This window comes from Schistosoma haematobium, chromosome 1, assembly GCF_000699445.3.
Source record: "Schistosoma haematobium chromosome 1, whole genome shotgun sequence".
NCBI classification, from domain to species: domain Eukaryota; kingdom Metazoa; phylum Platyhelminthes; class Trematoda; order Strigeidida; family Schistosomatidae; genus Schistosoma; species Schistosoma haematobium.
The window spans coordinates 15,446,665-15,463,796 of NC_067196.1; the positions used below are offsets into that span (position 1 = coordinate 15,446,665).

Consider the following 17,132-nt stretch of genomic DNA (forward strand, 5'->3'; position numbering starts at 1 on the left):
GAGTCATTTGAAGCTGGACTACCAAAATCTCCACAAAACCCCTTCTGATAATAATCTTCTGCTCACTAGTGACTGACTTCAAGAGATACTCCTGGAATTCTATAGTTGGTTAAGCACCTGGCGTGAGACTGACAGGTCCTGGGTTCGAATGAATGAGCACTGCTAAGAAATTCCATACTAGGACGAAACGACCTTCCAGTGCTTCCAGGTTTTCCATGGTGGTCTATGTTTAATTGACTCATGATTTCAATCAGTGAAATTATGAAATCATTATGTTGAATATCAATTCATTCATTTGCAATCATTATAATTATTTATTGAAAGTTCATTCAATTCATTATTTTTCAGATATTACTCCATATGGTCTTAGAAATCTCGTTTTAGAGTTAGATTTAAAGATCAATGGAATTCATTACTTTCATTAAAAATCCAAAGTTTCCATAGTCTTCTTGTTTGAAATTTATTAATCAGGTCTAACTGTATCCAAGATGATGAGAATGTTTCGATTAGAATTGTAATTTATATCTTCAAATATGGAAACATAATATATATTAGAAGGTGAAGTTTTTTTTATATTTAACTTACTAGAATAGTGGTTAAGACTATAGAATTCATAGTATTGGGTCCAATGAGTCAAATATTAGGAACTTGAGATATTAGTAGATACATCTTGTGAAAATAATTTTATTGTTTCTTGATTTTATATCTTCTATTGACTACTTATGATTAATTTCAAATAATAAACTTCAAATTGGTATTAAATATATATAGTTCTTGTGTTAAAATTATATAAACCCTACATATCTTAATTACAAATGTTAAGCGTTTAAGCGTGAGACCGAAGTTCCTGGATTCGAATCCCGAGTACAGGATCATGGATACGCACTGCTTAGGAGTCCCATATTAGGACGAAACAGATATCCCACGCTTCCACATTGTCAGTGGTGGTCTAACATTGATCCATTCATGATCTCAATCAAATACAAATGTTTATTTTGAATTTGTTGATATCACATTTATATGGTTTGTTTAAAGTACAAAAACTTGGGTTACCCCTTATCAAATTATCACTCTACAATGAATTGGTCTACAGATAATCAAATAAATAAAATTTGATCATGAATAACTTACTGTTCATAATCTTTACGACAATAAATTTGTCCATATCTATTGAAACAACTAGTCTCTTTATCTAAACACTTTCCACATGTATTACAATTTAAACAATTCATATGCCATGATTGTCCATCAGATAATCCAAGGTAAGTTTTTTCAAAGATTGGTTGATTACATCCATTACAATCTTTAGTTGATTTCTGATATATATTTTGATATGCTTTTGTTCTTTTTATTATTGATCTATTAGACTCATTTGATTGTGTTTTATTTAAGGAATTTATTAATGTGATAGAAGTTGATGGAATATTTGTCTCGGTTGTTGATATTGACTGTATATGATTATCTGTTAGTTGATGAGTAGATAATAATGGTAATTTATATTTACTAGGGTTTAATTGAAGGTTAACATTATGTATGTCATTTTCTTGAATTATTTCCATATTTGATAATTTTCTGACTGTTATTGATGATAATGGGAATGATGATAATGGATTAGGGGAGATGGAGGGTAAAGGTGATCCTGTTGATGGAAAATTTTTCATAGAAAATGGGAATTGTTCAAATAATGAAGATGAATATATATCAGATATGAAATTATTCATCAAATTACTTTGATTATCATTTATAAACTGTTTATTAGATGAATAACGTTGAGAAGAAATTGAAGAGTCTAAGACTGTATATTCCATTGACATTCTAATGAAGCTTTAATTATTCACTTGATGAAATAAAAATAAATAAGGAAATGAAATGAAATATGAAATAGATTTTTCTTGTTGATTTTTTTAAACACTTATTAAATTAGATTGAGATCATGAATGAATCAATGTTAGACCACCATTGAAAACCTGGAAGCACTGGGCGATCATCTCGTCTTATTATGGAACTCTTCAGCAGTGCGCATCCACGATATCGCATGCTTCAACGCTTAGCCTCTTGACCACTAAGCCCGCATCCAACGATTATAATGTCTAACTTCAACCAGTCCATGATATTGCACGAGCGTCCACCATTGTCTCCAGTGAGTTACTATCTCACAACAGACATAGTTGATCTCCGCTAGTCACTGCTTATCACTAGAACTCCAGGAAATTCATCTTGAAGCTGGTCACTAGTGAGAATGTGATGATTATCAGTATATGATTATGGAGATTGTTGAGTAATAATAATAATAATAATAATAATAATAATAATAATAAGACTCATTAAAGGGTTTTTTCTTTTGTTTTTTTACAGACTGAAATATTTAAACAAAACTAATTTCTTTGTTTATTTATTGTTATTTCAATAGTTGAAACCATGAGTCAATCGAAGCTAGACCACCATGGAAAACCTGGAAGCACAAAACGGCCGTTTCGTCTTAGTACGGGACCCCTCAGTAGTGCGCACCCACGATCCCGCCCATCGCGAGATTCGAACCCAGGACCTATCAGTCCAGGTTTTCCATGGTGGTCTAGCTTCAATTCACTCATGATGTCAACTATTGAAATTACTACAATCTCCACAAAACCTCTTCTCATTATTGTTATTTGTTTAGTTTGAATAATTTGAACTTTTATAGTAACAAAAATAATTGAATTGAATAATGTACAAAGTTAGAGAATTCGTCTTCTGTCTAATTTGTTTTGATTAGATGGGAGGAGGAAAGTTAGTTGATACTATACAGAATAATAAGAAAAGTGAATTTATTAAAATGTAATCCACTTACCTATACTGGTACTATCTAACTGTTTAAATGAAATTAGTTGAGGTGTAAAATTCAAACCTGTAACTTGAAGGTTAAAGGCTAAGTGTTGTAATCATTCGACTACCAACGATGAGGTTATTTATTCCGTTTCCGTTGAATAAATGTATTGTATTAAGTACTCTTAGTGATTTTTGTTGTTGTTAATTTAATGGCTAAATGTTACATATTATAGTGTAATATTCGTTAGGGATTTTATTTCTTAACATTAACTTACACTGTCTTTATATTTTTCATCTACCACATTGGGTTGTATCACTCTAAGAAATTCATAGTAGACAATTGTAAGTAACTCTAGATACTTCAGTACGCATACTCGCTCATTAAATGAACGGATAATGATTAAAAGTATTGAATACAACACAATTACTAAACATTGAAAATGTTTCAGATGACCTTAGCCAACTACCTCTCTACAGACAATTTAAATAACTGTTGGATGTTTATATAATAATAAACTTATATAACCTGGCGTTTTACTGTTTACATTCTTTGAAAATACAGTTTGACTGAAAAAATTTACCAAGGAAGACATTTTAATTAACTTTATCGCTTTTTTAAGTAGTACTATTCATATTAGTGTCCAGTTTTATTTGTCTCCGAGTCTATTTTTCACAATTGTACTAGTATAATACATTATAGGGAATTGAAAAACCATAAACTTATCACATATAATTATCTCAACAGTACTTATGTAATTTGATTGATATTTCACATGAAATTCTCAATGATATATTTCGAAATTTTACTTGAAATGATCAGAGTAATTTACAATAGGATACATATTCACTCTTACTTTAATCATTGAACAAACTGTCACATCAATATGATTCTTCATTCATCGACTTATTTAGATAAACTTTTGTGTTGTTGATAAGTGCAGTACACGGTTAAGAGTGACATATTAACTATATAGTGAATTGTCATGCTCTACAATCTTTCTCAATAATACATTCATTAAGTTCAATCTATGATGTAAGTATCATTGAACAATTAAGCCAAACTCCACAATACCATTATTTGTCAGGATTTAATTCAACAACTCAGAATTAACTAAATATAGTTAGGGAGCTAAAAATAAATTATCTAAATTCATCACGATTAATCTATTTGTTGAAATTGACAATTAAAATGTATTTGTAATAAATGAGCCGCCAAATGCCCTGATAAGGCCGAGGGTGGGGAGAGTCAGCTCTCCCTCTCCAAAAGCTGTCATATGACCACGTGCATACAACCACTGCCAGGGAAGTCCTATTCACTGCCTTCTCGCGGCATTATTGTTGTTTACGAAATTGAAAGGACGAAAAGCAAATATTCGGAGCTTTAACCGGGTTGGTAGACGTAGAGAGTCCGCCTTGGGGAGTTGGAAAACCCTGATTCCAAATCAATGGTGTACACAGGATCCAGAATCCTGAGGGAACAAATGGCATATGAACCAATTATTTGTAACCGGCTACCATGGAACTGCATCTCTTTACGTTGTGCCACTGCCTTGTGAACCATACCTTTAGGCCAAAGGCTCCGGGCATGGTCCCCTAAGAAAACCACCCGTTTCGGTCTGAGCATCCGTCAACTATCACAGCCCACACACAAATCAAGTGCCTTGTATGGCGCATATGTATTTGGTGCCCTTTTGTACCAATATGTATATGTTCAAATAAATAAATAAATGTAATAAATATAATAACTTACCAATATTTGTATACAACAATATAGTTTTTCATTATGTCAACTTCTTATAATCTATTCCAGTGAATAAATTCATCAAAAGAACTAATTATTTAATTTTCATTCTAATTTTTATGTGAAAGGAGTGAATTTTGTTTTCATCTCATTTCCTTTTTGTGTGATAATATATTTCTATCTATCTATTATAACCAATCACAAACTAGCTAAGATAAAGTATCATTACATTTACACATGATAAATAGGATAGTAGACAGAACACTTTATGGAAATTATAAGAGAATTGGTTGTGATATGAACCCTAACTCTAAGAAGAAGTATGAATTATTAAATGGTAACTTATTTCATATGGAAATTCATTCTAATCTTAATGTTTGAAAAGTTAACCAATCGGAAATCAGATAGATAGAATTCTAGGATGATAGAGCGAATATCTAATGTATATAAGATTTTTTTTTTATTGGATCTTCCCTAGAAGAGATGTATTATTTTATTTGGATATTCTTTATAAGCAAAATTATATCACTTATAATTAGTTCTATTTAAAATGGATCATATAATTATAGCTAAAATCTTAGTTCATTCAGTGCTTCATTATGATACTTATGATTCCATTTACAAGTTTATCCTGATAAGCATTAGTAAAATGAGTAAATTTGCTTCAGATTAGAAATAAAGCTTTAATTGACTCATGATTTGAATCAGTGAAATTTCTAAAAATCTCCACAAAACCCCCTTTGATAATAATCATCTGCTCACTAGTGACTGACTTCAAGAGATACTCCTGGAGTTCTAGTGAGAAGCTGTTACCATTGGATTTCAACCAGGTCTGTTGTGAGATATCAACTCACTGAAGGCAATGGTGTACGGTGGCGCAACTTCGTGGATTAGTTGAAGTAAGACATTAACACCGTTGGATGTCGGCTCAGTTGTCTAGTTGGTTAAGCGCCTGGCGCGAGACTGATGGGTCCTAGGTTCGGATCTCGCGGGGGGTGGGTGGAGGATCGTGGATGTGCACTATTGAGGAGTCCCATACTAGGGCGAAACGGCCGTCCAGTGCTTCCAGGTTTTCCATGATGGTCTAGCTTCAATTCGCTCATGATTTCAATCAGTGAGATTTCTACAATCTTCACAAAACCCCTTCTAAAAATATAGAAAGGATTATTACTAATCGATCATCTATTTTGTTTATGAGCTGAGAATTCACTGTAAATTAAGTGAGAGTTTTATGCGTATAATTATAGAAATTTTATTACCAAGTATATGAGAATTACTCATAAATGATGCGATAGAAAGTTACCATTTTGACAATCAGATATTGATACTCTTAGGTGCAGGTACATCTAGCTGACGAGTCCCAAATAGAACGCTCGTCCTGTATTCCACTACTAGCCACTATCCATCATTGTGATCCTGCTTCTACTGCATACCTTCTGAGTAACCCTCGAGACTGTACTTTATCACTCTATTTTAAGACTGGATTTACTAGATTACTATAATCTTCACTACCAATATATAGTTGCTAAATCGAAAAAACAATTTATAATTTTAAAGATCAATGTAGAACGTGTATCAAACTATTGGAGAGATTATATTGTATCATATATAGAATACAATTAACGTCTCTGCTGACTCGAGTTTACTAAAGTAATTTGAGACCTTGGGTTCCAGTGGTAGTCTATAGATAAATGTTACTTAGATACCTTGGTTTTCAATGATTGTTCAACTTATACGATAAAAATATTATAACCATTTTATGCCTAACCGTTAGTGCCTCTATAATAACTATATAATATGTTTTTTATCTGTAGTTTTTAAAAAAATAAACCCTTAAAATTTATTCTGTTCATTAACCATAACCATCCATTATGACTTAATCACTGAGACTTATTACTCAGCTGATCGTATTCAACAGTAAATTTCTTTTTTAATATGTAAACAACAAAATGATAATCAATTAACAGGTTACACCATTAAAATACTAGATTTTCCCTAAGTTATTTTAGTAAATTTGATTATTTTAACATTTTCTTATTATCAATGGGTACTCGGTAAACTTTGTAACTAAGTTGTATGTTGTGTAAAATACCCGTTTTAGATATGAATAACTCAACCTATCATACTATAGCAAAATGATTGGTGCAAATTCTCAAACCATTGCACCAAGAAATTGTTAAGTATAGTGTCAAGGATTCCTTCGAATTTGTTGAGAATATAAAAAATCTATCGGTCAAGAATAACTTCATGATATCATTAGATGTATCGTCATTATTCACTAACATTCCCCTACTTGAGACAGTGGATTTTATTTGCAATGAATTAACAGAGAGGCGCATAGAAACCGTAATTCCCGCATCCGCGATAAAACAGTTAATTCCTAGATGTACGATGAATGTCCAATTCCAATTTGGCAACGAATACTATAGACAACTAGATGGAGTTACCATGGGGTCACCATTGGGGCCTCTACTGGAGGGCATTTTCCTTACAAAACTGAGAAATAGACCACTGAAAACACAATGATCTATTTAACGTCATATGATCGCTATATAAATGATACGTTCATAGTATTAGAAAAAGAACATGACAAGCAGAATTCGCTTAATATATTTAATACCGTTCATCCATCAATTAATTCACACTAGATGAAGAACAGAACGATAGCATATCGTTTCTAGATGTCCAACTAACTAGACGAGCAGATGGAACTTTAAAATGTAGGCTACACAGAAAGTCTGCAGTTGGACAATACACTCATTTCTATAGTGCAGTACCAATCAGATACAAAAGGAACTTGATAAAGATCTTGACTCATCGTGCTAGAATGACTTGTTCGGATGGTACTATTGTGGATGAATTGGTTAATATTCGTGAATTGCTTAATAGAAACGGGTACCCAATGAAATTCATCGACAAACACATGAAGGAGATGAAAGGAAAGATAAGGGTACCTACCGTTCCGAAGAAGGTGTTGTTCTTAAGATTACAATTCCTAAATGATACTATTGAAGAAATTGTGACCCAGAGGTTAAGAAAGGCGGTATAAAAAACATTCAATGCAGCCAGAATTTGTGTTATCTTCTATAACCGCCGTAAAATAAGAACGGCCAATAAAGACAGAATGCCCGAACTCGCCAAATCCATGTGTAGTTATCGCTTCGACTGCTCCTGTGGAGCCAGGGCGTACAATTCGTCAAGTTCGTCATCGTGTAACAGAGCACCATCCGTCGTGGTTGAGCGAAGGACAAGTAAAAGTAATTAAAAGTTCTCTACTCGTTCACTTGGTTGATACAGGTTAACAAGTTGAACTGAATAAAGCTTTTAAGGTTATCTACCATATTCTATCAAATTTGCCACATAGTTTACGAGTACGTCTTTTGCACATTACTGAAGCCATCGCAATCAATGTTCACAAACCTAACCTTTGCATTCGAAAGAAGTTTGTACAATCACTATCGCTGCCTTGGCCATCGGTATAGGGGCGTTTTTAGCAGAACATTGCTAAACTATTTCTGTACTTCTTCCATTTTTGTTTTTGAACTTTGTATTTTACTTTTTCTCAACATTCATCTCTTGATTCTTACATAACTACTATTCTACTGACCATACATCAAAATATTCTGCTCCTTCTCTTTTTTATAAATTATGCAACGTAGCAACCGCTTGTTTTTTGAATAATTACTTTTATTATTATTAATCCTTTCTTTCAATTACTCAATGTTAATTTATAATAGAAATGTCATTATGTAATTATTTCGTAACGTATCCACTCGATGAGTATTATTTCATTATTGTAAATCATATATATTTATATTAGTGTAGGGCTATGATGAAAAACCAATTGAAAAGAAATTTCTTCGCTCGATTCGTTCCTTCTTTAGTTACCAAAAAAGAACCGTTTATGTTGTTTATACCATCTTGATAGTACAATCGTAATAAAAATAAAAGTGATACTAATGTAGTTAAGATAATATCAAACATTAAAACTGTTTCAATACACGTTGATATGCTCAGAAAACTTAATACACTTGAATCAAATCGCTAACAACATTCCATGTTACATTTTCTACGACATTTTTCATAGTAATTGATATAATTCATATGGTTAATTGACTTGCCCTAAATGTCAACTTAATGATTATATTCTTTAATGAATCAAGTTAACACTACGATATAAGATTAAACACTATATTCTTTATAATAATAATTTAGTGTCCTTCATACATCATATTCATTATTGAATAGTAATATGACTTTAAGTCAATCTAATATTTGGATATTATATTCGTCCCAGACTGATCTTAGTTAAGGTACCATTGAGAGCTAGTGAGCATTGGACAGTTGTTTTATCCTACTGTGAGATTTGTTACCAGAGAGCATCAACGATACTATCGGGGAACAAACTTAAGAACTTCAGGTCTAATGGAATCACGAGGATTTTCATAAAAAGAAATAACAATTGTTTAATTGTTCCTGGTTTTCAGTGTTACCCTAGTTGACATCATTCTGTGACGGAAAAAACCCCAAAAATAAAGTATTAGTTTGAACAGTTTATTTAATTTTCGAGCATTTGGATTTATACTGAAATACTGAAATAACTCCATTTCATAGATAACCTTGTTATCATTTTACACTTTATCATCTTTATCAAAATATGAATTATTTACAATAATTTAATTACTAAAGAGCATATAAAAATTATGGTTTATAATGTAGACCTATTAAGTTTCATCTCCATGACCTATTACTTCTATCTTCTATTTAAAAAGACAATATGACAAGTTATTCATCTTTTCCATACTGCATAAACACTAGTTGGAGTTGAAATGAAATGAAATTTCGAAACAGAGCTGACATTTGATGGGAAAGTATTAAAGAACAAATTAACATATTTTTGCAGTTAAAAGTACATGTGAAGCAGAAAGTGTTTAGTAGAATGAAAATTATTGTATACATATATATACCAGATGAGAATCTCAACAGTTAATCTGGGAAGTTTTAAAATACCATAAAAATATTATTGAAATAAACTCTATCTTTCGGTGATTATTATTAACTGTTAATGATGAACATCACCTCTAAGTTTTATCACTTCTTTATCTATTAGACAGTCCAAATTTACCATTACAACTATGTCATTATTATAAATAAATAATATATATTTGTAATATTCCATTGAATAGAAAATTTAGATTTTCTGAGGTTTTGTGACTTAGTGTAAGCCACTTCTTCAGAGAATAAAAAACCAAATCAAAATTAATCCAAGTTTAATCACAATTGATGATAAATGTCATATGTGTCAAGTCCCTAATAGTGCCGATCGAATGCTATCGACCAAGTTGCAATGTGACCGCTAGTCTAGGTGACTCGATATTGCGTGCACTATGTTGAGATTAGATGGTGATTGCAGGTAGTCAACAGGAAACCCTGGATCCGGGTACACCTTGCTGACGTGTGCCAAGTAGCACGAAACCCGCGTCCAGGGTTTACTGTTGACTACTTTCAACCACCATCTAATCCAAGTTTAACTAGTACAACGGAACAACAAAAATATTATGTCATTATTAGTAGTATCGCTATAACCATTATTATTATTATGATTGTGAAATATGTACGGACTTATTGAAAATATTTTCTAAGACAATATTCAACAGAATTTACGATTAAACACCACTCTTCTCGCAAGGCTAAGATATCTTGATTTCAGAAAAAAGCTACGATGCAATAAAATGTATTAAAATAAAGAATTATCTAACGAGTCACCATGATATTGTTTTCTTTTTTTCCATAAAACAATAATCTATCACTTATGTTTCTTATTTTTTATTTGTAAAATAAAGGAATAAGAAATAACTCACGTAGATCTACTCTACGTTTGTCTGTACTGTATGTCTGTATGTTTGTGTATTTATGCTTATATACATACATCTTAGCTTGTCCTTTGACTTACAACTGTTGTAGAGATTTTATAAACACCATTTGGCGCGTGCCTTAAACAAGGTATTTTTTTGTTTCGTTATATATGTTAGTGTTTATACAATGGGTATACATATATATATGTATGTATCGGTGGGATGAATGGTTAAATTTTGACTAAACACCAAAAGTAAGTTAACTAAGTTAAGAACACGAATCAGATATACTTATATACAAATATCAAAGCGTGTAAATATATGTACACAGACACATATTCTACTTCTGTACAGATAAACAGTATGCATGAATGAATGGAGAAAAAAAAGATGAGTGAGAAAATGAAATCACAGTAGCAACCATGTTGGTGATAACAACCTCCATGTAACCAGCTGCTTTGTTAATTCTTACTTTCTTCTTTTTAATTCAATAAAATATTCTATCCTGTATTTTTTTTTAATAAATAAAAGTTTATATTGTCTATTTCTTTTACTGAGTCAAAATAGAAATATCAAGTCTTAATTTCTTGACCCGTGAATACAATCGAATTAAGAGAAAGGGAGGGAGCCATAAAAACTGAGGGCTGTAAACCGTTTTAATGTTTTTCGATTGTATTTATTAACATTGTAGGCCTAAGTTAATGCAGACTAATGTTTTGAATTCATGGATTTAAGATTCATAATGCATTGTCGCAGTCTTGACTACAGAATGAAGATAAACATTTGCACAAATATTCTCTTCACATTTTATCATAAGTTAGAAACTGTTCGTTATTTACTGGTGAATGAAGTACTGTTTTTCAATGTTTTTAAAAAAATATATCTGCTTAAAATAGAAGTGAAGAGTATAGGATACGTATTATAGTCCTGAATAATAGTGAAGTTATATCATAATAAGCATTGTACCTCAGTATCATATTTAGCTTTTTCTCTACTCTACTTTCAACGAATCCCGTTATTTTAAATTCATTCTGTAAATAGTTGCACTCATTATCCATCAGAAAAGGCAATCAGAGATCAGTTTTCAGCTTCTGGTGAATATTTTTCACATGAAAACTATACTACTTAATAACAATCAGTGATATAGTTTTAATAATATCAGCGTAAGAATTTCCTTTCATGTTACCGCCATCTGTGTTTATAAATTTACATGTACCTGTCAATGCAGGTACATTGACCGAACAGAAAGGATGGCATGTCTTAGATTTTCTTGAACGTGTTTCAAAAAGCCTTAGAACAAGAGGAAGAACAACTTTAAATAGTGCAATTACCAACACATCTCTTGGATACAAGATATCATTTCGATACTTTACAATCTTTCAAGGTGATTAACAACTATCCAAACTTCAGTTATCTGAATTCTGTTGAAACTCTTGCTATCGGAAGTCAAAAATCTAATTTATGTGTTTAAAAGGTAATGGTTATTAATCTTTCCTTGCCTTGGTGACAAATATTCCTTCATTGTATCTTTAACAAAAGTTTTTTTACCCCTTTCTTTAATTTAATATATTTCGACTGTCTTCTAGATTAGTAATCTTATTTTATTAACTGAGATTTACTCATCTTATTCTTACTTATTACCAATGTTCACTCATTACGTAACTACTTGTTTCTAGCTCTTTGAACTCCTGTTATAATAAATGTTGTAGAATGTTCGTTTATATAAAGTATATATTTACATTATTTTACTCAATCTATTAAATTTATTCATACCCTTGCTATACTATATTTATTTATTTATTTTAACACATAGACATTGGTACAAGGAGGCACCAAATACATATGTGCCACACAAATCTCATTCGATATGTGTGAGGGCTGTGATACTGCCCGGGTGCCCAGACCGAAACAGGTGGTTTTCTTAGGGGGCCACACCCCGAGCCTTCGACCTGAAGGTCTGATCCACAAGGCAGTGGAGTATCGTAAGGAGATGCAGTCCCATGGAAGCCGGTGACCAACAATTGGTTCATACGCCATTTGTTCCCTCAGGGTACTGGAGCCCATGTGCACCATTGGTTTGGAATTCGGTTAAAGCGCCGGACATTCGCTTTTCGTCCTCTCATTTTCGTAAACAACACCCCCGCCACGAGAAGGCAGTGAGTAGGACTTGTCATTAAAATAGCTTTCAACTAAACTCTTTCATGTAAGCGACTTAAACCCATTTTGTACTTATGATTCTTAAATATCACAGGTTGTAAGCAGCTGACAAGAATCAAACGAAATAACATGAATTCGTACTATTCAGATAAAAATCTCTGTTCTTGTTCTCTTCAAGATTTTGTTATTTTTCACTTGGCTGTTCGTTATGAAATCTTTAGTTTTCAATGTAATTCATTTACTTAATCAGTGATTTTGTTTTATAATATTCAATGGATTAGGAATTGTGACTGAATTCAATCTAATTTATCCATCATTGCTTACAAATAGCTTGTGAATTAAGGTAATATCGAGGCATACGCACAGTATGCACATATGCCAATAACAGACTGATCAATTGCAGTCTTAAACCTGAATGGGAAGATACAAGCTAAACAGTACCAAGTGAATCTAATTTATGTGTTGAAAACTTCTTTGAATCAAATGCTCATCAACCATTAATTCTATTAATCGTTTGTTACAGATTAGGTATGGAAAAATCTCGGATATTTTTAAAAATCAACCAAGAACCTTTAAGTCCCCTAAAAAAAATTACCCACTTTGTAAATACGGATCTTTGAGTCTAATAACTGAAAAGGTTCGATTTTGATCATTTTGTGATATTTGCAATATCTCATTATCTTTTTTTTAAATTTTCATTCTTGGTTGATACATTGAAGTAGTTAATTGTACCAAACTACTTGGTTTTATAGTGTAATATTTCCATTCTGAAACGATGGTAAATGTTTGATGCATAAGATCAAATCGCTCACATCTGAACTTTTTTACGTCGCAATATTGTCCCTGGTTATTTCAAAGATACTCTACTAATGTTGATACTAAATCTTCAATTATTGTATAAGTATCCTACAACGTAAGTAAGGAATGAGAATGAGAAGAATCTTTTAGATTATGTTAAGCTCAAACCGTTCTCAAATCTATTCCGAGTTTCATTCACAACATCTGTATATTGTGTATTAACGCTGTAAACAATCGCATTTTCTTTCTCTTTTAAATACTTTTTGTACTGTTTCTGTCAGATATAAGTCAATTTTATTTGACTAGACAAACCAAAAGGTGATCTTAAACAATACATAAACTAGAAAAAATGGGGGTGATTGTCCTTTAATTCTATTATAATGACTTGAAACGTTGTTGATACTTATCTTACTCTTTCGTCAAACAATTCGCACCACCTCAACTACATCTATTTACTACATGATAAAATTATCATATTTTTAAAATCCAATCAGCAGCACTCAAATTAGTTGGAGAAACAAAAGTTATTATTTACAATACGTACTGTAAATCAATGGTTCATAAAAATTCGATAGGACAAGTCAACGTTGAAACTTAACTTTGACAATTTAGATTAAAATCTAAGAATTCCGTTATGTGAACTGTTTTACGTCAAGCAGAAGTAATGCTTGTATGTTATCTAATCCATTTGTTAATAAAGTAAAATATATATATAGTGAACAATAAGAAAGAGTATACATATAAATTAATGGCTGTTGTTACAGCTTTCTTGACTGAGAATTGTACCACGTAGTCAAGACAACATAAAAATAGTTACATAAGTCTGTGAATAGTGAATGTCGTTATCAAGCCATTATACTTAGACATCACTTAGATCATCTGAATATTTGATAGCTTGACAAAACCAAATCTTATTTATCACAAACAAGTGTCCATGTCAGTGTGATTCGATCATGTGTTTATCTTTATATACTCTTGGCATTGCCTAGGAATTGCAAGTAAATGGAATGACTGTCGATAAGTGGATTGCTTGAAAATTTTCTGCATAAAGTTAGAATTCATTTTTACACACAGATCTGATAGATGATGAGTTAGTGAAGACAACCGTTAGTGATTGCGGTGGTCTAGTGGTTAAGTGCTCGCGCGCGAAGCTAGTAGGTCCTGGGTTCGAGCCCCGCGTGGTGGGGGATCGTGGATGTGCACTGCTGAGGAGTTCCATACTAGGACGAGACGGCCGTCCAGTGCTTCCAGGTTTTCAATGGTGGTCTAGCTTCAACTGACTCATGATTTCAATCTGTGAAATTTCTAAAATCTCCACAAAACCCATTCTGATAAATTATATTTGCCTGCGTTTATCACTAGATAATAGTGTTGCATTAGACACGTACTAATGATGCCTATTTTTATGTAAGTTATGATGACTCTACAGAACGAACTTCAAGTTTATTGATCATGATGAAGAAAATTTCTAGTGTACGAGATTATTGGCAGTCAGTTGTAAGAGGTAACTGTAACTGTGGATGAAATTAAGTCGGATCCTGTTCGTGACACAGAAGTTTATCAGAGTACGAGATAAACAAGATGACCCTCATATATAATAGTTTTAAATAACTACTGGCTTACGTGTTATTAGACTACTTATTTGGAAGATGTGGAACTTTGTACATTTGTGGCGTTGATATCACACTCTCTGTTGTACCCAAAAACCCCAAACTAGTAGCTTCGTGAACAAAATCTTTTGCTGTTTGATTGAGAAACATACATAGATCACAATCGTGTATCTCTATACATTTTTAAGCTTGTTTTTCTATTGAGTAGAGCTCTTAATAAATTTTGATCATATTCATTATCAAGTCTAAGTTGAATTTATTATAGTAGATATGAAACGGATGTTGTCTCCTACTTCAGAATGGTACGAATAGGAAACTTCTTCTTGAGTTTCTAATCTGAAGTTTCATAGCTTCTAAAGCCCTATAGACTATTTCAACCTATCTTAACAAAATAGTAGTGATGCAAACCACCAAAGATACGTTACAAAGATTGTGTGAGAAGTTGTAACTTTGACAATTTGACTAGTCAATTTCTTAAACTAAAAATGAAGTTGTTTCATTGTGCTTAACATTTGGATTCATTTACAATCGCTGTGTTTATTAATCCGCCATGATTCTTCAAACTTTCATTTCCCTTTTGATGAAACATATGTGTCTGTCTTTAGATACTAGCTGGGTTTTGATAATTGACGGTCCAGTATGCTAGAAAATTCTTCGATTGCAGTTTCTAGAAAATCAACTATAATAAAGTTCATTCTCAAATGATAAATCCCATAAAACCATTAACTTGTGCTCATGTGATACATTCTAAGCACGTTTACATAAGTTACTTTTCCCGAAATAGTTGACATATTTTATAAACAGAAATATCTAACTATTTGCAGAGTTTAGAACGTATTTGTGGCCAAAATATAACTAATCTGTTTAAAAAATGCCTTATAGTGTTCAAATATATACAGGGAAAGGGTAATTGATACTAAATTATACATAGGTGCATAGTCAATGAGTGCAAACCTTGATTGAATTGACCTAGTCAATTATTAAATTCATATTTTCCAAAAGAATATTATTTATGTTTCCTGAAATTGAATTAAAACTACATAAAACAGATGAGTTTGTACATCAGATATCAATCAATTCATTCCTGTTTGAAGAAACATTAAACTTCAGTTATTGATTCATTCATTCAGGCAGTCAATCAGCTACAACGTAGGATCAGGTATATATATGCATCGCTTCAAGTTGCCACACCTCATTAGCACAACAAGATGGACATCAAATTCATAGAAATAGTAACTTCACTGGTAGTAATATATAGAAGAAAGATTGTATATAAGCATATAATACAGGAAGAAAGATTTAGTTGGTATTCATGATAATCTTCTTGAGAGTTATCTATACTTTATCGTTTTCAAATTTATGTTCTATTCAGGGTTTAATTCTTCTTCAATTAAAATACATTGACATAATTTAAGTGTATTTGCGGATGTTTTCTTTTTTTAATTTTCTTCTTATTTCTACTTTTCTCTTATTATATTATAATGCCTCTTTTTTCTTTAAAGGATTTTAGTAGAATTGGTCGTTTTATAACTATCTGAGGTACTTCAATATTCTAGCACTCCGAATGAGATCATTGCGATATCACCTATATCTTGACACATGATGTTTGCTAATGAAGAGGTAAGATAGAAGGAAACTAAAACAGGTCAAACTAAATGATATCAACATTAGTTCATGAAATCATTCACTGTTAGATTAAGCTGTGTTTGTCGATGCAAAATACCAGATTGGGGTTCTTATAATTATTTTAACTAATGGTTGGAGATGTTGAATGACATTGTAATGTGTGCTACTGATGTTAACGGACATCAGTAGTATGTATCATCAATCGAAATTGAAATGCCTGGTGGCAGGAGGTTAAGAAGATAGAAAAAAAGAGAATGAGAACAGAGAATGATTGGTGTGCGAACAAAAGAACAATCAAGTTTGAGACGATTGACTGACATTTTACAAATGAAGTATTTATTGTATGATTCTCAGATTTTACGAAGTAATTATGTCATTTTGTGTTCAAATACATTTGGTTGACCTCGCTTGTGTTCTCGTTCACTACAATATAAATCGAACATGAACCGGTTACAGTGATATAGATTCATTCGCCCGTTTTTTCTCATATCTTCAGTTTAAAAATTATTCCATACTATTCATCTCATTAGACCATTCTTT

The 17,132-nt window shown here is 31.9% G+C and overlaps 1 protein-coding gene across 1 annotated transcript in view; it reads right to left on the minus strand.

Moving 5' to 3' along the window:
- Positions 1-17,132, minus strand: part of MS3_00010064 (uncharacterized protein) — a gene marked incomplete at both ends in the record, with an annotated part of 47,325 nt that overhangs the window by 15,228 nt on the left and 14,965 nt on the right. The window contains 2 exons of the mRNA XM_051218397.1: positions 1,132-1,824; positions 10,874-10,906. Of these exons, the coding sequence (XP_051073253.1) occupies positions 1,132-1,824; positions 10,874-10,906 (726 nt within the window). The remainder of the gene's footprint in view (positions 1-1,131; positions 1,825-10,873; positions 10,907-17,132) is intronic.